This window comes from Mchenga conophoros, linkage group LG9 (genome assembly GCF_057382185.1).
Source record: "Mchenga conophoros isolate Kocher_MC1m ecotype Shallow Benthic linkage group LG9, M_conophoros_male_GT1.1, whole genome shotgun sequence".
In the NCBI taxonomy this organism is placed as follows: Eukaryota; Metazoa; Chordata; class Actinopteri; order Cichliformes; family Cichlidae; genus Mchenga; species Mchenga conophoros.
Window position 1 is genome coordinate 33,887,426 of NC_140534.1, and position 20,430 is coordinate 33,907,855.

Here is a 20,430-nt window from a genome sequence, read left to right on the forward strand (position 1 = left end):
TTGTTGTTGTTTTTTTTTGTTGTTTTTTTTTCCCATGACTGAGCTCGTCATGCCTATTAGTCGTATTAAACTAAATTGTTTTAATTTAAATTAATTCAAATTCTATTATTTCTTTTTGGACCCTCAGAAAACACCAAATTCTTTTTACATGTAGATAGATGCTGGATGCCGGTAGAGTTACGTATTCTGAATACTTTGGATTACTTAATATATTTTCATGCCTATTACAACTATATGAATGTACTATTGCTATGTGATTTATTACTATTATTGAAGGCCACTCGCCATACCAATACCAACTAATTTTTAAATCTTAATATAAAATGAGTAACAGTAGGGTGGACATTAGGTATGGCTTTTTGCAGTGATCTTGCATAGAAAACAACTTCTGTATCAATAATATGTTTTCCTTTTGTCTACTTTGTGGCTCTGATTTCTGGACTTGCATCAATAATCCTGAATGTTACATTTGGGAAGCTGCAAGTCTTTTACTTTTTTATTTTATTTTTTTATTTATTTATTTTTTACGGATTTTGATTCTCCAAAATGTTATCGCTGTTACGTTTAAATGGTTTTCCCATTGGGACACCGTATTTAGTAGTAGTTGTTGTTATAGATATTGTTTTACCTTACAGTTAACTGATATTGTATAAATACTTGAACTTAACTATTGTTTTGATCTTCTGGCTGACTGGTGTTTTCACCCGTAATACGGTAGAGGGGGGGGATCGATACAGCACAGCATCTTGATATTTTGCGTTGTGATGTTGTCTCAATACAGTGACACCAAACATCGATATTTATTAAAGAAAATAAAATACTCTGGGAATTACTCTGGGAATACAATGAATAAGGGAGCTCATCTTATAAGAGGCCAACTTTCTGCAAACAGTTGCGCTCTGACTTGAAGTGACTGCAATCACTTTGGGAGAGATTGTTGCAGGTTTTAAATAAATGCTGCCTTATTTATAAATGCAGACTAAATGCTGCCATGTTTTCATCAGTTTGGTGTTAGGCTTGGTCAGTGAGCACTGCTCGAGGGGACTCGACTCACCGGGTTGGTTAGTCAGTTGCCGTTAATAGACTTACATTAGTTTATGTTTGCTAACTAAAAGCAGAACTCACTGGAATATAAAGACACTAGAACTAGAAATCAGTCTAAGGGGGGGTCACTTTTATGCTGCCTCTGACTTCAACAATACCTTTAAAGTTAACCTGGGGGTATACAGTCTACTTTAACTCTCTATCTTTTAAGCAGTAAGTGGTTCTTCGTTGGGAAAATCTCCCGCTTACAGTGGCTTGCAAAATTATTCGGCCCCCTTGAACTTTCCCACATTTTGTCACATTACAGCCACAAACATGAATCAATTTTATTGAATGTATTAATGTACATTTATAATTCCACGTGAAAGACCAACACAAAGTGGTGCACACGTGAGAAGTGGAACAGAAATCCTACATGATTCCAAACATTTTTTACAAATAAATAACTGCAAAGTGGGCTGTGTGTAATTATTCAGCCCCCTGAGTCAATACTTTGTAGAACCAGCTTTTGCTGCAATTCCAGCTGCCAGTCTTTTAGGGTCTGTCTCTACCAGCTTTGCACATCTAGAGACTGAAATCCTTGCCCATCCTTCTTTGCAAAACAGCTCCAGCTCAGTCAGAACCACTTCATAAAGTGGTTGTTCAGGTTTAAGCAGTGGGAGGCGAAAACCTAATATATCCATAAGTGATGGCTTAACATTCTGCATTCAAGTATAAGTTTGTCTAAGTCCGCCATTGTAGAAATTCATTGCACCGAAAGAAAAACGTGCACAGTGTGACGTCAAAATAGGCGCACACCTTTGACGCTGCGTTTTCTCAGTTTTCCTCATCCACACGTAAATGCAAAAACTTGAGTTTTCAAAAATATCCACCCTGGCAGGCGTTTTTTAAAATCTCCGTTTTCAGCGAACGAAAACGAGGTTTACGTGTGGACGAAAGGTGTAAACGCATAGAAAAATCTGCGTTTTCAAAAATACCCTGGTACGTGTGGACGTAGCCTTATTCATTATTCAAGGCACAAACGGAAAGTCATGTACGCGTGCAACGTAAAGTTAGGTGAGTGTGCAACGTAAAGGTGAGCGTGCAACGTAAAGGTGAGCGTGCAACGTAAAGTCACGTGGACATGCCGCGTGAGCATTCGAACTGAGTCTAAAGTTTTCGTGTGCGAATTGAAGCGGGTGCTCTCCAATCATCAAAAGTAACAAAGTCATTGAACACATTTATACAGTTACCTTTACATTTACCAATCATATATCACAGATTTACACTATTTTTTTTTTAGTACTATGCAAAAAGGCAAAGACAGAGCGACAGTCTGGGTCAATGGTGGCCGAGGCGACGGCAAGGCTAACAAAGGAACCCTCGAAGCGTTAGGCTAGCTTTGTAACAGAATATAACAGAAAAGTATGAAACTCCAGCTGAGTTGTAAGATGAAAAGTGGACACAATTTCGGGCTCCCACATTTTGTCATAAACTGTACATTAACGAGTTTTTTACTGTTATTCAAATGCAACTGTGGAAATAACAAATAGAAGAAAATTCATTCATTCTTACCTTATACTAATCGTGGTGCAGGCCAGTGCAGTGCATGAACTGATGCCTTCTCCGGTCAATTCCGCTGAGAGTAAATCTAATGTCCCGCTCTACTGTACAAGACAATGGTTACCTGGAGGGATGTACCACTGTGAGAGGGGTGCTGCGGAATAGTCCAAGTGATCGCTGCTTTAATTTCCCGCTCAACTATACATAAATTGCAGGTCGACACGATTTTTCAAAGCTGGTGAACTAGACCAAAGTCATTGATAACAAAAGAACAATAAATCTACTTTCTCCGGTACTTTATACCCGCTCAGTTGCAATGCAATTTAATGCACTACTAGAAATCGATGGCTTTTTGATGGTGTCCGGCGCGGAATGATGGTCAACTATAAATAGACGTTTTCTCCACATTGTTGTTGTCACCTGGTCAACTACAAATAGATCAAATATCAATGACAAAAAAACAACGGTAAATCAACATCATTTCAACGTCCCTATAGTAAGACCATGGGTTTACCACAGTATTTCAATGTTGTTACAACAGTGACATTTCAACCCTGACCATAACGACGGATTGGATGAAAAATCAACATCGATTCAATGTCGTCTTGCTATCTGGAATCTTTTGATTGGTCGACATGGTACATTTTTTGACCATTAGGAAAGGGTGGGGTTTTTTGGTGTTGTCTTCGCTCACAGGTGGAAAGTGCTTTATGGCATTTTCCTTATGAAACACCGTTTTTACCGTTTCTTCCCGCAGTAAATATAAACAATGATAGTATTCAGGAAGAAAACCAAATATTTCATATATTTTTAACATAACTCTGGTTTTACGTGGCCGATCAACACAATTTAAAAACTCCATCAACGCTGTCATAGCCTGATACCACAATTTTTCTTAAAAATGCCAGCCAAGTGCCAATTGCTTTACACGTAATAGAGGATTTCTCAAAAGGGTCTGGATTGGTCCTAAACTTAAATAAATGTCAATTATTGCCTGTCAAAGAGTGTAATGTTCAGAGTATTTGTAATATAACAGTTAAAAATGAAGCAACATATTTAGATCTGATTATCTGCAAAGATCCAAAAGACAGAATTTTACTAAATTGTCCCCCAATTATTAAAAAATCTCAAACCAAATTAAATCAATGGTTGCAGAGAGATTTAAGTTTAAGAGGAAGGGTATTGCTCTCAAAAGCAGAAGGTCTGTGTCGACTGACTTATGCAGCAATTTCTCTGCATGTGGACGGCAAAACTTGTAAGGATATCGACCGAATGCTCTTCAACTTCCTCTGGAAAAACAGGACACATTACATTACATCAGAAAAAGTGTATTGATGAATGACTATGAACACGGTGGCCTCAATGTTTTGGATTTTACTACTCTAAACAATACATTTAAGATTAATTGGGCTAAACATTTTCTTAAAAATCCGGTATCCATTTGGAAGTTTGGTGGTCTAAGTTATCTTAGGTTGTGATTATAATATAGATAAGCTTCCAGAAAACCTTTCGATGCTTCACAAACAAGTTCTATTAGCTTGGTCCCTTATATATAAACACAACTTTACACCCCATACGTATTCAATTTGGAATAATAGGAACATAGTGTATGAAAATAAATCATTATTTTTTTCTAGGTGGGTTGAGAAACGGATTGTTTTAGTGAATCAGCTGTTTAATCCTAATGGGCAGCTTATGTCCTATTCAGAATTCTTAAACACCTATAAATTTCCAGCCACACCCAAAGAATATGCCATATTATTTGATGCAATACCTACGGGTATTATAATGCTGTTTAAAGGTATTCAACCTTGCATATCATCTGTTTCTCTCCCCAACCCTTTAGATTCACACATAGGAAGAATCTGTCTAACAAACCGTAGTAAAAGTAATAAGAATATCCGTGCTTTGTTCCAGACAGAATCTCTAACTATTCCACATGTGGTCTCTTATTGGAATTTCTTTGTCAGTGACATTAACTGGAAAAGAGTATGGACAATTCCTAACAAGTAACTGGTAACGAATAAAGTGAAGGAAGTCTCCTTTAAAATACTGCATAAATTTTATCCTGCTAATCATTAGGTGACAAAGTTCAAAAGGGACATAAATGTGAACTGTGGATTTTGTGGAAGCCATCCTGAGACTGTGCAACACCTTTTCTGGATCTGTTCATACGCTAGAACATTTTGGAAAGACTTCAGTAGATTCATTGCTGGACATCTCTATAAAGACTTTACTGTGAAATGGGAAAATCTTGTATTTTGTTTCTTTCGAAGGCAAAAAAAAGAAGATGCTTACTTTATAATAAACTTGTTAGTTATCTTAGCTAAATTTTATTTTCACAAATGCAAATACAGTAACAAAAAACCTAATTTTAAACATTACTATAATGATGTTTTATGTTACATAAAATTGATTAGTGGATCACTCAACAAAAAGGCTATGAAAACTATTACTATTTGTAGTAATTACAAATTATTTGAATGTTTGTAATTCTTTGTATCACACCCTCTGGCATATATAATAATTTTGTTCTGGTTGTATACATGTTCTGTATACTGTTTCTTAATAAAGTTTATTTAAAAAAAAAAAAGAGGACGCGGCTCATGAATTTGGACACCCCCCAAATGTAGCTTCTGAGTCACGTGACCGCACAGCAACGAATCACAGCAGAGCAGAAAATGGGGCGGAGCAAAGAGTGTGCGCAGGAGAGGAGTCGAGCAGAGAGAGCTGCTTTTTCATGAAACGGGAGTAAAGTAGTGAACTTAGAGGAGAGAAACAAACTAAAGAATCGATCATAAACCACTACCAACGTCCTGATCGATATCTGCATCGATCTGCCCACCCTTGTCTCCTGGATCGTAGCTGAGATCAGCGTGAACCACGTGGGTCTCTGCTCCCTGATCTGTTTCCTGTGTTTGGAAAGAGTTGCAGCTTCATCGCGGAGTTTCTCTCGGTTTGTGGGCTCATCTAAAGGTAAGCACCGAGCTAACTTTACTGTGAGTTCAGTTCATGTTGAGTTTAGCTCCTGAATGAGGTCTTCTGCTGCTCTCCTCGGTGTCTGTTCACAGTTTATTGTGAACACGTTGAGAGAAGAGTGAGAGAGTGTTTGGAGAAAAACACCAACTAATCATTAGCTCAGCATGCTGGGAGAAGTTGGAGCAGAAAAGTCTTTTCATTGTTCCTGCAGCTGTTTTTCTGCCTGCACCAAACCTCTACAGCCTCGTTTGTATTTACCGCGTTGACTACATCCACGATTAAAAGACCTTACGCCCCTACAGCGTTATGTACGGTTCAATGTGTGCTCGCTATTCATTGTGCCTTTAGGTGCAGCTGCCCGTACTCACAAAGAAAGTTTTGGTGTGATTCTCCTTTGCTGAGATCAACATGTCTGAAACAACTTTTTTTGTGTTTTTGATGCAGTGTTTTCTATAATTCCGTCATAATGGTTTGTATGAGCGGTGAAACGTGTTTTACCAAACTTAAAGAAGTCCAGCCGCTTTCTTGTTGAAATTGTTGAACAACATTGAACAACAGACACACACAGTGCAGTGCGGACTTAAATCCACATGTGGCAGCACTGAAAGTAAGAGAGACCTTTAACCTTTGAACCTGTCCCTTATAGAGAAGGAAAACAATCACAAAAGTACCCAGTGACTGTGCTGGTTGGGATTGTAAAAAAGTTAAATAAATAAAGACCTAAAAATGTAAACATTTTAAAATGCCTGCCTCTACAAAAAGGAATGAGATGGTATTGTGATTTTGGGAGAAAATGTCACATTGTTAAAGCCATACAACTTGAAAATGATCACAAATGTACCTGAGAACACGTTTAATGTTTGCAGGTAACAAGGTGATTTTAATTATGTATTTTTGAATATCTGCTGATGCAGCCATGAATGTGGAAATTATGTGATTTCTGAATGTAATAATTTCCCATTTCTGAAGACTGCTTCAACAAAAATGCAGGTTCAATAGTTAATGATGGTTGATAACAGCTTGGTTATTGTACACTATATTTAACTTATAAATTCGTAAGTATGTAATATATCAGTGTGTATTTTCTGTTTCCCTTTTAGTTGTTGTAAAACTTGAACGCTGTCACAGATGGTCTTGGTGATGTGTTAAATAAAGGAATTTTGTGTTATAATGGAGTACCACCTAATGTGTGTGGGATCGTTATAGGAATGTGGTCAATTGGGGTCCTTAGGGACTAGTAAAGCACTATACAAATACAGGCCATTTACCATTTTACCATTTTTATTACAGTTTAATTACATTTGCAGATTGTTTCGGTGGAGTTTAATAAACTCAGCCGTCTACATCGGAGTATATTCTCGAGCATCTCACACTTCTGATAATCAGCTGTCTGCTTGACGTTTATTCAGCTGTGTAAAAACTATAACTTTAATCTCAGCCAAACCGATTTACTCAGGAACAAATAAAATACTAAAAAAAGCCAAACAATAACATTTCTAAGTTATCCAAGTGACTCATATATCATGTTTAACCTGAGTAGTGAAAGACAAAAAAGATGTTAAACCTTTATTTTGTGACCCAGAAAGAATAATAAGAGTAATATTAAAACTAACCGGCTGCCGCCATTGTAGGAAACTGAGCTTTTTTTTATTTTTTATTTTGAAATATATACAGGGTGTAGCATCCCCTGGGTAAAGGTGGTGGTATGCAGGGAGCTCAGTGGTAGAGGTGGGCGATATAAACGATATACGATAGAAACAATATAAATTTGACCAACGATAGAGATTTTGACTATATCGCGATAGCGCATGTTGATGATGTCATCAAGCTGCGCCTGTTTTGGTCGAAAGCATCGCAGCGGCTAAAACCATTATCATCTGCAAATTATGCCAAGCGACAGTCATAGCAAAGAGATGAAGCCCTTTTGAAATATGGGGAAAGCCAAAAACTGCGCTTCCTCCACTTCCGTAACATTGATTCATTAATGTTGAATTCTCTCGCAGCTGCTCTATTCCCATGTTGTTGCAGTATATTAATAACTAACCTCGTATTGTGGATGAATAATCTCAGTTGAATAAATCTACTGCCTGTTTCTTTATACATAGTATTAACACTTTGAAAACATGAATCCCATTCAACTGAAGATATGTCCAATGCCATGTCCTGGGCCCAGTAGCCCTTAACTTTAAGGAGAGGGTCAGCTGACCGTTCTTGCAATAAGTGATAAATCTTAGAGGTAATGCCTTTACCCAAGGGTGATCTTGAGAGCAGGACTTCCACAGGGCTGCCCACAGGACAACTCAAGGGGGTTCCCAGCCACTTCGATAATGAACTATGTATTCGGACATATCTCCAGAATTGATTACGCTTCAACTTATATAACTCCACAATTTTATCAAAGCTTAAAAAACATTTAGTCCCACAGTCAAATAAATCTGATACATTAAGGATGCCTGCTTTACGCCACTGTAACCAGTCAACCGATGTCCCTCCAATTAAAATTCTTTTATTCCCCCATAAGGTTGCCGAAGGTGATTTAATAAAGTCCCAGCGACCTGCCCTATGTAATTTACACCACAATGTCTTCGCGTTTGCAATTATAGGATGGGTAGTTTTATGACTGGTATCAAACAGCTCCCTCCAAGGAGAAATACCGCCATTAACTTCCGTCTCTATATGGGACCAGATGGGTTTAACTGGTGCAGTAGGTAACCATGCTCTAAGTTGTTTCACGTTCATCACCCAATAATACCATTGGAAATTAGGCAATGAAAAACCTCCTTGTTTTACACTCGCTTGAAGTTTCCTAATACTTAAACGATGTGGTGAACTACCCCAAAGAAACTGCCGGATCAAAAAGTCTAGATCTTTGAAATACTTATCTGGAATGTGTAATGGAATATTAGATAAAATATAAAAGATCATGGGTGCAGTCATCATCTTAATACAACTAATTTTACCCCATATTGTGAGACGCACTCTGGACCATCTACCAAATTCCATTTTTATTCTTTCAATCATTGGCTCCATATTTGCTTGAACCATCTTAGTGTAATCCGAGGTAATTTGTATCCCCAAATACCTCAAACCATTCACGGACCACCGAAACTCCCACTGTTTAAATAAAGTATGGGGGCAGTGTCCTGACATAGGCATTGCCTCTGATTTATCCCAGTTGACACGATACCCTGAAAGCAGCGTAAAGCTTTCTATACGTTCTAATAGGGCTTGAATTGACTTCCCAGGCTGGGTCATAAGTAACAACATATCATCTGCATATAATAGAAGCTTATGTTGACTATTACCCATCGAAATTCCAAATATATTTACATTATTTCTCAGTTTTTGTGCCAGAGGCTCTATAGCAATTACAAAGAGACCGGGGCTAAGGGGACAACCCTGTCTTGTGGATCTCTGTAAAAGGAATAGGTCTGATATGAGCCCATTCGTCAATACTCGCGCTGAAGGCGAATCTTATAATATCTTTATCCACCTAATAAAATTATCACCAAAACCGAACTTTTCTAATGTCTTAAACAGATAATCCCACTCAACACAATCAAAAGCTTTTGCAGCATCCAGCGATAGGGCCACTGTTGGATATACTGAATCATATATATAATTTTGCAAATAAACCAACCGTCTAATATTATCTGAACCATAGCGGTTTGGAACAAAACCAGATTGGTCTGCATGAATTATTTTTGCCATTACTGCTTTTAATCAGCCCGCTAAGACCTTTGCCAAGATTTTTTGGTCAGAATTCAGCAAAGATATAGGGCGGTAACCACTTGGGTCTAAAGGGTCTTTCCCAGTTTTAAGAATAAATGTTATAAGTCCAGAGTGCATTGACTGAGGTAATGAGCCTACTTTGAACGCCTCATTATAAACATCGAGCAACAGGGGACTTAACATATCTTCAAATGCTCTATAGAAATCCAATGGTAACCCATCTAATCCTGGAGCTTTATTAAGTGGCATACTGTTAATTGCATGGGTAATCTCCTCCACTGTAATTGGAGCATCTATAATCAGCTGGTCAGTAGTAGAAAGCTGTGGCAGGTTTAAATCAGTAAAAAATGCTTCGAATTTCTGTTCATCTAAACTACCTTGTGTAGAATAAAGATTATTGTAAAAGGCCCTGAATCCATCATTTATATGTCTAATAGAAGTTGAAATAACCCCATCTGATTGTCGTATGCCTGGGATATGGTTCATACTGTCTTTCTGTTTAAGACGGTATACTAATAAACGACTCGGCTTTTCTCCCATTTCCCAATATGCTTGATTAATGCGAAATAAAGCGTATTCTGCCTTTCTGTTGTACAGTACATTCAACTCATATTTAACTTTAACGATTTTATTCAACGTAACTCTGTCTTTTGTATGGGAATGTACTGCCTCAAGTGCCTTTAATTTGGCTTCTAACGTAATGATATTCTTGTTAGCTGCCTTCTTTTTAAAGGAAGCGTAAGAAATTATTCTCCCCCTTAAGTATGCCTTCATAGCATCCCACCAAGTAGCCAATGTAGTGTCCTCTCGATTATTTGTCTGTTTGTAAAATTGTATTTCATCTCTTATCAATTTAATAAAACCAGAGTCTTTAATTAAGGACACATTTAAACGCCATCTGCGGCTTGGAGGAATCTGTAAAATATTTCCAAGACATAGAAAAATTGGCGCATGGTCCGAAATTACTATATTACCAATACTTGAATCTATAGAATTATTCACTAAGGCTTCAGAAATAAGAAGAAGAAAGTGTGTACATTATTGTACTTTATTGAGCCCCGTGGGGAAATTGCTCTCTGCATTTAACCCATTCACTCAGTGAAGCAGTGGGCAGCCATTGGGCGCCCGGGGAGCAGTGTGTAGGGACGGTACCTTGCTCAGGGGTACCTCAGGGTAGCTGTTAAGGGGAATCGAACCCCCGACCTTCCGATCATGGGGCAACCACTCTACCTACTGAGCTATCCCTGCCCAGAAAGTAGTGAGGCGGAGAGTAAAATGAATATTCCCTGCCTTCTGGATGCATTGTCCGCCAAATATCATTCAGACCCAAATCTGAGGTCATCTGCCTTATGGCAACTACAGATTTACTCTCTGTGCCTCTCCTAGGAAGTGATCTATCTAGGTCTTGATCCAGTATTTGATTAAAATCTCCTCCTACCACTATTTGTGCACCTTCTAATTCCAAAAGATACTGTGACAGGTTATGAAAAAAGGCGGGTATGTCCGCATTAGGTGCATAGATATTACATAAAAACATAAAATTATTGGTGTGTCCAGTAATTGTCCATAAACCAATATAAATCTACCTTCCTTATCTGGTATTACTTTTGTTTCAGTAAAGCTAACTGTTTTATGAATCAGAACCGACACTCCCCTGCTTTTACCAGTTCCAGGACTGGAAAAGACTTTACCTACCCAGGAACATTTAAGTTTTAAAGTTTCTGACTTACACATGTGTGTTTCTTGAATAAAGGCTATATCAACTCTTGATAACTTTAAATATGTTAATATTTTCTTCCTCTTAATCCCGTTATTCAACCCCTTAACATTCCAGCTGGCTATTTTGAAATCTGTCTGTCTATCCATGTTACAATGTGGAATTCCATATAATACTCCAATTCATAAATATATCCATTATAGAGGGTGGTTTTATGTGAAGATAAACCAATTTATAAATACAAGGACTCAAAATAAATAGAAACAAACTGAAAACAGCTCCAGCAAAACTCCAGCCAGAAAAAAGGAAAAAACAAAAGGCAAGACTAATTCTTGCTAACACTGGAAAACCCAGGGTTGGTGGTCACCGGTGCCCGGCTAGCAACCCAGCACATAACTAGTAGTTTATAGGGATATTTAAATTAATCGAGTAAAAGGGAAAAAAAAAAAAGAAAATCCCTGCACCAAACCCATCTAACAACACGTTAAACGCACTTACATATGGTAAAGTACTTCACCATCCCCGATCACAAAACAAAACAAAAAAAAGGCAGAAAGTGTCACTTATCTTAAGGGAACATATTCTTAATAAATTTTGCAGCCTCCTCCGGTGAAGAAAATCTGTGCCTTGCTCCATTGCGTTTTATTTCTAGAGTAGCGGGGAAAAGCAGCGAGTATTCCACTCCTTTTTCTCTCAACTCCAACTTAATTTGTTTGAAAGACATGCGCCGGTCCATGGTTCGTCGGGAGTAATCCGGAAAAAACATTATCTTCGCCCCACGCCATAGAATCTGGCCTTTCTCTCTGGCCGCCCGAAGGATGTCTTCCTTATCCCGATAACGGAGTAAGTTAACCATAACAGGCCGCGGTCGTTCTCCCTCTCTCCTACTCCGTTTCGGTGGACCCATAGGAACACGATGCGCTCGCTGTATATCTAGCGTACGGGGCTCCAAAGTTAAATCCAACATTATGGGGATCTCCCGCTGTAAGAACTTGATCATATCCTCTCCTTCTATTAACTCAGGTATACCAATTATCCTGATATTACAGCGCCGTCCTCTGTTGTCCAGATCTTCAATATGGTTCCGTAAGTTCTTAATTTCTTCTTGAATAGTGGGTAATTGTTGCTCTGACGCATGGGTTGCCTCCTCAAGAGTTGCAACCCGACTTTCCACTTCTTCCATGCGGGCACTCAACGCATTGATTTTACCTTCGATCTCCTGAACAGTCGTTTTTATCTGTTTCGTGTCCTTTTCAATATTATTTGTCGATGTCCGAATGATTCTTAACTCCGCAACCAACTCGTTTAGTGTTAATTCTCCTCCCGAGGCTACACACGTCACAGCGGCTGGGTCTTCCTGAGGCCTGCTGACGTAGGCATCCATTTTCTTAGTAGTTTTAGCTTGTTGTTCAGTCGGAGGGTCTTTAGCACGCTGCGCCCTTCTGGTTTGCCGTTTCCGCATTAGTTCACAAAGGCTAGTTATTTAAGGGCATTTCACATACATGTGCCAATACACAATGTTCCAAAAAAGACGGTGCATGCTATTACTGTATCTATTTTCAGTGTGCAAGTTGCAGAGCAACTCTTTTCAGACTGCCATCTTGTCGGGAACCACCGTACTAAAACATTTTTTTAACAGATTTCTGCACGCAGAAATCGGTTCGAGGTCAGTAAGCACAACCAGAATTCATACATAAGGCACACTCTCGATTTTTGAGAAAATTAAAGGATTTTTAGTGTGGAAAATACGTTATACAGAAGAAAAGAATATATCACGATATATATCGTTACCGCACATGCTTCAAATTATATCACCTTATGAATTTTAGGCCATATCGCCCAGCCCTACTCAGTGGCCTTTTCCCTTTCAAGTTCTTGTAGGCAGCTGATGACTTTCTTTTTGTAGTTGCTCCTGGGATTTCACCTTGAAGCTTCATAGTAGAGATGTGCAAAGCAGCCAGTATCTGTATTTGTATTTATTGAGGGGGGAAAAGTATTTGTATTTGAGTAAAATTCAAGCTGGGCATAAAAATCAATTTTTTGTGTTACGCTTGTAATTAATGTTATAGTGTAAGTATTCTTTAATTGTATCCATTATAGCAACTATGGATAGGCAGTATTAGTTGATTTTTTTCTTTCCATAAATCCAGCAATGAACATGTAACGTCACTGAAAAGAAAATAACATAACAGCCATTGCCTCAACCATGGTTAAACCAACAACTAAGGTTAACCTTAGCATAGGTTGAAATACCTAAGTAACCTAAATGTACCATATAGCTCGCACAAGTGCATACATTCGACACAATCATTGTTTTAACCTTTTTGCCGAACTTTATCGTTACTCTGTCAACAGCCTGTTGTCTAAATTACCAAGCTAACAGAGCTACGTAAACAGAGTGAGCATAAGAGCACCCGAATGCAGATGTCAATAGTGCAGCGTAATGAAATAATCTCCCGATCTTCGCGAAACCTATAAACTACCTCCAGAACACAGTTAAGGTCCAAAAAATCTATTGAACAAAAATAGTGATGCAGTTCAGTGTTTTTTTTCGCTCAGCCGAGCCGTCTCTGTCGCTGTGTGGAGCAGCCTGTGTCAGTCACCTCTTTCACACGTCACTCACTCATCCAGTACTGTTCTGCAGTCTCTCAAGGAAACTCAGCTGTTTCATATAAAGTTTTCCCTTGTTCCCAAATATAAATATTTTTTAAGTATTTGTTCGAAATAAATATTCGTAAAGAAATTAATTGTTTTGTTTTTTTGTTTGTTTTTTTTGTGTGCCTTTCCGAATACTGTATTCCGGTCCTGCTCCACTCCTCCTTCATAGGTATTGTTACTGATGAGTGTCGTAATGTTTATTTGCTCTGCTTCTTCTTGCCAGGGATAAAATACATATCTATACTTTTGTGTCCCAGCTGAGTAACAGGAGGAGAAGAGTCTGGTGGAGCAGCAGAGGAACAGTTTCAGCCATTTGGACTCAGCTCAGCCACTAGAGAGGAAACAATGACTTCAACACAGGAGGTGAGAAAAGTATCTCAGTTACACTGTTATTGAAACTGTGTGCACAGCTGGTTGTTAACAGCAGCTTTATCTTTTCCATCCTGGGCTCCTCCATACATACAGAAGCTACATTCACAAACAAAAACCACAGAAGTTACAAGAAAATACAAAGATCATATTTTATCAGCACACATTGAAACAACAACATCATCAGTTGAACTCACAATATTTTTATGACATAAAAGATTTTCCCCTTTGACAAGTCTTATTGTAGCACATCATTGTAGTGTGAAACTATCACCAGAAGGTGGTGGTAACACACCTACAACGTGTTTCTTGACCTCTTTGATTCCACTAATGGAGGCAGTTTCAGTTTGTTCCACGACTGCATTTCACTCACTGCCTCTGTTTGTATCTCTGTCACTGCAGGACCAACATGGAGCGAGAAGTCAGCCCTCTCAGGAGGCCGACAAACCTCACAGAAGAAAGGGAGAGAAAAAATACAGCTGTGACGAGTGTGGGAAGAATTTTACCCGAGCTCAACACCTGAAAACACACCAACTCATCCACAGTGGAATTAAAGCGTACAGCTGTGACTTGTGTGGAAAATCTTTTTCCCGGGCTCCATACCTGAAAGCACACCAACTTATCCACAGTGGAGTTAAACCCTACAACTGTGATTTGTGTGGAAAATCTTTTACCCGGCCTCAACACCTGAAAACACACCAACTCCTCCACAGAGGAATTAAAGCGTACCCCTGTGACTTGTGTGGAAAATCTTTTTCCCGGGCTCAATACCTGAAAGCACACCAACTTATCCACAGTGCAGTTAAACCCTACAACTGTGAATTGTGTGGAAAATATTTTACCCAGCCTGGAAGCTTAAAAACACACCAACTCATCCACAGTGGAATTAAACCGTACAGCTGTGACTTGTGTGGAAAATCTTTTACCTGGGCTAAAACCTTAAAAACACACCAACTCATCCACAGTGGAATTACAGCGTACAGCTGTGACTTGTGTGGAAAATCTTTTATCCAGGCTCAACACCTGAAAACACACCAACTCATCCACAGTGGAATTAAACCGTACAGCTGTGAGTTGTGTGGAAAATCTTTTACCCAGCCTGGAGGCTTAAAAAGACACCAACTCGTCCACATTGGAGTTAAAGCGTACAGCTGTGATCAGTGTGGTAAAGCTTTTGCTCACAGTACGTACTTACAGCGTCATCAAGTTATCCACTCTGGAAGCAAAGCGTACCCATGTGATTTTTGTGGAAAAACATTCCGCCGTATAGAGTCACGAAATCTACACTTACGCAGTCACACTGGACATAATGTTTATTTCTGTGATCAGTGTGGAAAACTATTTACAAGAGATGTACAGTTACAGCAACACATGTTTACCCACAATGAGGAGAGACCTTATAAATGTGACCTGTGTGATAAGACTTTCAAATCTCCAAAGTCCCTGAGAAGACACCAAAAGATCCACACCAGAAAGTAACTCTACAAGTGCAGTTACTGTGAGGTATGTATTTATATTATTATCTTCTTATATTAGACTGAGTGTTTGGAACAAGTCAGATCAGTAAACTTATGGAGTTATATTGGATGAACTGATTGAAAAAATGTGTTATTTTCATCCAGTAAGCTGAGTGTTATTAGTAGAAGCAAGTATCACAGTTGTTATAGGTTAATAAGACCTAGGCTCACCTTTTCTCTAATCAAAATAAAAAAGTAAACAGAAAACAAAGAAACAAAAACATAAGAAGAAGAACTTTATTTATGAAGCGCTTTCAGACAAAGTTCTGTACAGCTATTTAAAAATAAAGAAATAAATGAAAGTGATGCATAGCAATAAAAGTTAAAAACAATAATTAAGATGTGTAGGATAGGGTGAACTAGTGGGTCTTCAACTTAGCTGTAAAAACCTCCACAGAGGCTCCACTAATATCTTGAGGGAGGTTGTTCCACAAAAACGGGGCAGGAAAAGGAAAAAGCACGCTCCCCCAATAGTTATTTTTCTGGCTCTAGGAACTTTTGAATGACCAGAATCCTGGGATCGGAGAGCATGGGATGGAACATAAGGGTTCAAAAGATCAGAGAGGTATGAAGGTGCCAAACCATTTAAAGCCTTGTAGGTGAGTAGCAGGACCTTAAAATCTGTCGAACCTCACAAGGTAGCCAATGAAGTGATTTCAATGCAGGGGTATTGTGCTCAAATGTTCCAGTTTTAGTTCAAATGTGAGCAGCTGCATTTTGCACCATCTGTAAACCTCTAAAACCTTTCTTTGGTAGCCCAGAAAGGAGAGCGTTACCATAATCGATACGCGAAGACACAAATGCGTGGAGAAGAACCTCTGCAGTGTAGTTTGATAAAACTTGTCTGATTTTAGCTATGTTCCTCAAATGAAAAAAGGCGGTCTTTGTTGTCTCTTTTACATGAGACTCGAAGGAGAGCGCCATGTCGAACCACACGCCCAAGTTTTTAACCTTGTCCCTGCAATTTATGACATAGTCATGAATTTTCAAGATTCAATTCAATCTTATTTATATAACGCCAAATCACAACAACAGTCGCCTCAAGGTGTTTTATATTGTACAGTAGATTCTACAATAATAGATACAGAGAAAATCCCAACAATCATATGACCCCCTATGAGCAAGCACTTTGGTGACAGTGGGAAGGAAAAACTGGTACTGTAGAAAACTTATACAGTACCAGTGCTTGTTGCTGTTCCTCTACATCAAATACATTAAATTGGGAGATGCTCTTTGTTTCAGGCGATTTTCAGGATAAAAATGTTGAAGGAATTCCCTGACTTACTGTGTTTGTGTCTTTGTTTAGAAGCAGAGCGACACAGATGGATCCAATTCTCAAACCTGTCGTCACTGTGGTGGTGGGAAAGAGTTTCACTGTGACCTTTGTGGAAAAACTTTCAATTACCAGAAAGCCTGAAAATACATCAGCGTAGACACACTGGAGATAAAATGAACTACTGCAAAGAGTGTGAGAGAGGCTTTCCCACACTGAGTGAATTACAAAAAACACGAACTCTGTAACAGTGGGGTTAAAAAGCACGTGTGTGACCAATGTGGGTCATCCTTCACCACTATCAGCCAGCTTAAGAGACATGAACAAATCCACACAGGAGAGAAACCATACAACTGTAGACACTGTGACAGAAGCTTCTCACATTCAGCTCATCGTAACACCAAGAGCTACATCTGTGTCCAGTGTGACAAAATCCTCAGGAATCTCCGTTCATATTCCAAATACAAACGATCCCACGCTGCAAATAAACTGTTTCACTGTTACCAGTGTGCAAAAAACATGTACTTACATAAACATCTCTTTTTGGCAAATACTGGACATCTGTTTTTGGCAGACCATAACTTTGGCACAACACCAGCGCCCTGGACTTGTGATGTCAAGTTAAATTAATGCATCACGTTGGTACCTGGTAATGTTTATGTGAGCTTCCCTGTCAGAAACACCCCAGGATCATGCTTGCTAAGCGAATAGCTTTTCAGTCTTGTTAGCCAATGAGTGAAATGCGACAGCAAACTATAAAACAAGAGAAGCGACATCGTCTCTTAGTTTGTTTGTCCACCCCCCATCCCCCAAATTTGCGTGTTGGACCACATAAGTATTTAACTATATACCGTATTTTCACGACCATAAGACGCACTGTACTAAAAGGCACAGTCTCAGTTATGTGTGCCATTACTGTATTTAACACACACATAAGGCGCACTGGATCATAGGGCGCATACAAGTACCATATGCGTATTTAAAAATAAAGCGGGAGCAAACCTGAGTTTGGTACTCACATTTTTATCATCAATCAAACCCATCGAAGTCCTCATCCTCTGTGTCTGAATTGAACAGCTGCGCTAAATCTCCATCAAACATGCCAGGTTCACTTTCTTCACTGTCAGAGTCACTTTCCGTGCCGTGCGGCTCCTCGGAAATGATGCCGGCTTTTGCGAAAGCTCGAACAACAGTGCCAGCAGACATGTTAGCCCAAGCATCTACAATCCATTGGCAAATTGTGGCGTAACTCGCCCGGCGCTGCCTTCCACTCTTGGTGAAACTGTGGTCTCCATCGGTCATCCATCGCTCCCAGGCCGCTCGCAGCCTTACTTTGAATGGGCGGTTCACACCGATGTCCAGCGGCTGGAGTTCCTTTGTCAGGCCTCCCAGAATGACAGCAAGCTCACAGTTCATTTGTTTCACTAGTTTTTTCACATCGGCTGTGAGATGGGCACGCATAGAGTCACAGATTAAGAGCGATGGTGATGCGTGGAAAAAACCACCTGGTCTCCTTACATACACCTCCCTCAGCCAGTCTTTCATCATTTCCTCATCCATCCAGCCCTTTTCATTTGCCTTAATGATGATTCCTGCTGGAAACTTCTCTTTAGGCAAAGTCTTTTGCTTAAAAATCACCATAGGCGGCAGTTTCTGTCCATTAGCATGGCAGCCAAGCACAACAGTAAAAGAAGACTTTTCATACCCCGTTGTGCGTATCGCTACCGTGCTGGTCCCCTTCTTCTCCACAGTGTGACTCACCGGGATGTCAAAAGTGAGCGGGACCTCGTCCATGTTAGTGATGTGGCTGGGCTGGATGTTTTTGTCGCCGATGTGTTTGCTGCAGTAGGAGCGGAAGATGGCCAGCTTTTCCTTACAATCCGCTGGAAGTTGCTGCGCTACCGTAGTCCTGGTCCTGATGGAAAAATGGCACCGTTTCATAAAAAGTGAAAGTGAAACTGCTTTTAGCCGAATGGTGACCGTCGAAACGCTTCTCCTGCTCGTTCTTTGCTCGATGATCCACCGCTCGAGTCTTTCCTCCAACTCGGCCACACTTCACCCTTTAGCGTTCTCATGGTGTTCTCTACTACCTCCTCATTACAACACACAGGGCGCACTGCGCTATAGGGCGCACTGCGCTATAGGGCGCGCTGTACTTTTTGAAGAAAATCTAAGACTTTTAAGTGCGCCTTATGGTCATGAAAATACGGTATGTAATCAGTTAAACTGTGTAATTGACATAAAGACCTCATGATATACAACAATTCTGTTTTGTTCAGTTTTACTGTAATTAAGCACAGTTGTATATATGATCCTGTAAAGAGCCTCATGCACGTCTCACATGGCTGTAGTCGTGACAGAGCTTTAGCATGGTTATCAGCAGCTAGGAACATCATCCTAAAGATGAGACCAGTTCCAGGGCGACATGCAATTGTGAATTTATGAACTGAATCATCTGTAAACGTTGGGAACTTGCTTTGGACTGGAAAATAAAATATTTTTGATTTAATTTGAATCTTTATTTAAACGTACGCCAGAGACCATTTTTAATTTCCTGTTTTCAAACTTTTTTTTGTTTAAATACTACTGGAACTTTAATCTGTATTACTTAATATTCTTATTTATTTCATCTTTATTCGGACAATAAGTAATGTTAAAAATACATTTGATTTATTTTCAAATTCAATTCCTAGGTCATTATTTTAATCTGCTGTGGGACGAGACAACAGGCTGATATTGGGTGTTGTTTTTGATTAAGCTTTTACTTTGAAGCGAAATTTAAATAAGACGGTAAGAACCCGCTTTGTTCATTTAAGGAACATCTCAAAACCTAGATTAATGGTGTCAATGAGTGAACTTGAGATGATATCCATGCTTTTGTCTACAAGACTCAACTATTGCAATAGTCTGTTTAGTTGTCTCAACAGGAAAGGGCTGGCTCATCTTCGGGTTGTGCAAAACTCTGCAATGAGACAATTGGAGCCCATATAACTCCCGTTTTAAAGTCACTACACTGGCTTCATTTTAAAATTCTAGTTTTAAACTTTAGAGCCCTTTATTGCTGATTTGATTTGTATACACAACTCTTCTCATAACCTGAGGTCATGGAATCAAAACCTTTTAGTGGTCCCCCACACTTGTGTCAGAACTCGAAGGGACCAATCTTTCCAATCTGTTGCACAGAGACTGTGGAATGCCCTTCCTCTATTTCTACAGTATCTGAAGACCTTCAAAAAGCAGCTAAAGACATTTTTATTTCAAAAAGCAAAAACAAATTTTCCTTCTCAAGCCATTTCCAGGCCTGAAGATCCTCTTCTTTTCAGTCTGGGGATCTGACCAGGGTGTACCCTATCTCTTGCCCTCTTACAGCTTTAATAGACTCCAAAATTGCAACATGTATTTATGGTCATGAGCAGTGATGGGAATAATGGCATTAAAATAAACAGTGGTACTAACACCAGTACTTGTTTTCAGTGACTAGTAACTTAACTAATTGCTTTTTCTGCCATTACAACACCGTTACTAGCAAGAAAAAGCGGTGAAGGTGTGTTCCAGTTTGTCAACACACAGACGGTTGAAGCTGTCTTCTTCTTACCGTG

At 39.3% G+C, this 20,430-nt stretch overlaps 1 protein-coding gene across 1 annotated transcript; it reads left to right on the top strand.

The window, feature by feature from the left end:
* Positions 1–5,348: 5,348 nt before the first annotated feature.
* On the top strand, positions 5,349–19,311 carry LOC146567742 (uncharacterized). Its single transcript, XM_085287777.1, has 4 exons — positions 5,349–5,562; positions 13,930–14,035; positions 14,444–15,544; positions 16,865–19,311. The coding sequence occupies exons 2-3, from the start codon at positions 14,018–14,020 to the stop codon at positions 15,518–15,520; spliced, it is 1,095 nt and encodes a 364-aa protein (XP_085143903.1). The 5' UTR covers positions 5,349–5,562; positions 13,930–14,017; the 3' UTR covers positions 15,521–15,544; positions 16,865–19,311.
* Positions 19,312–20,430: the final 1,119 nt, after the last annotated feature.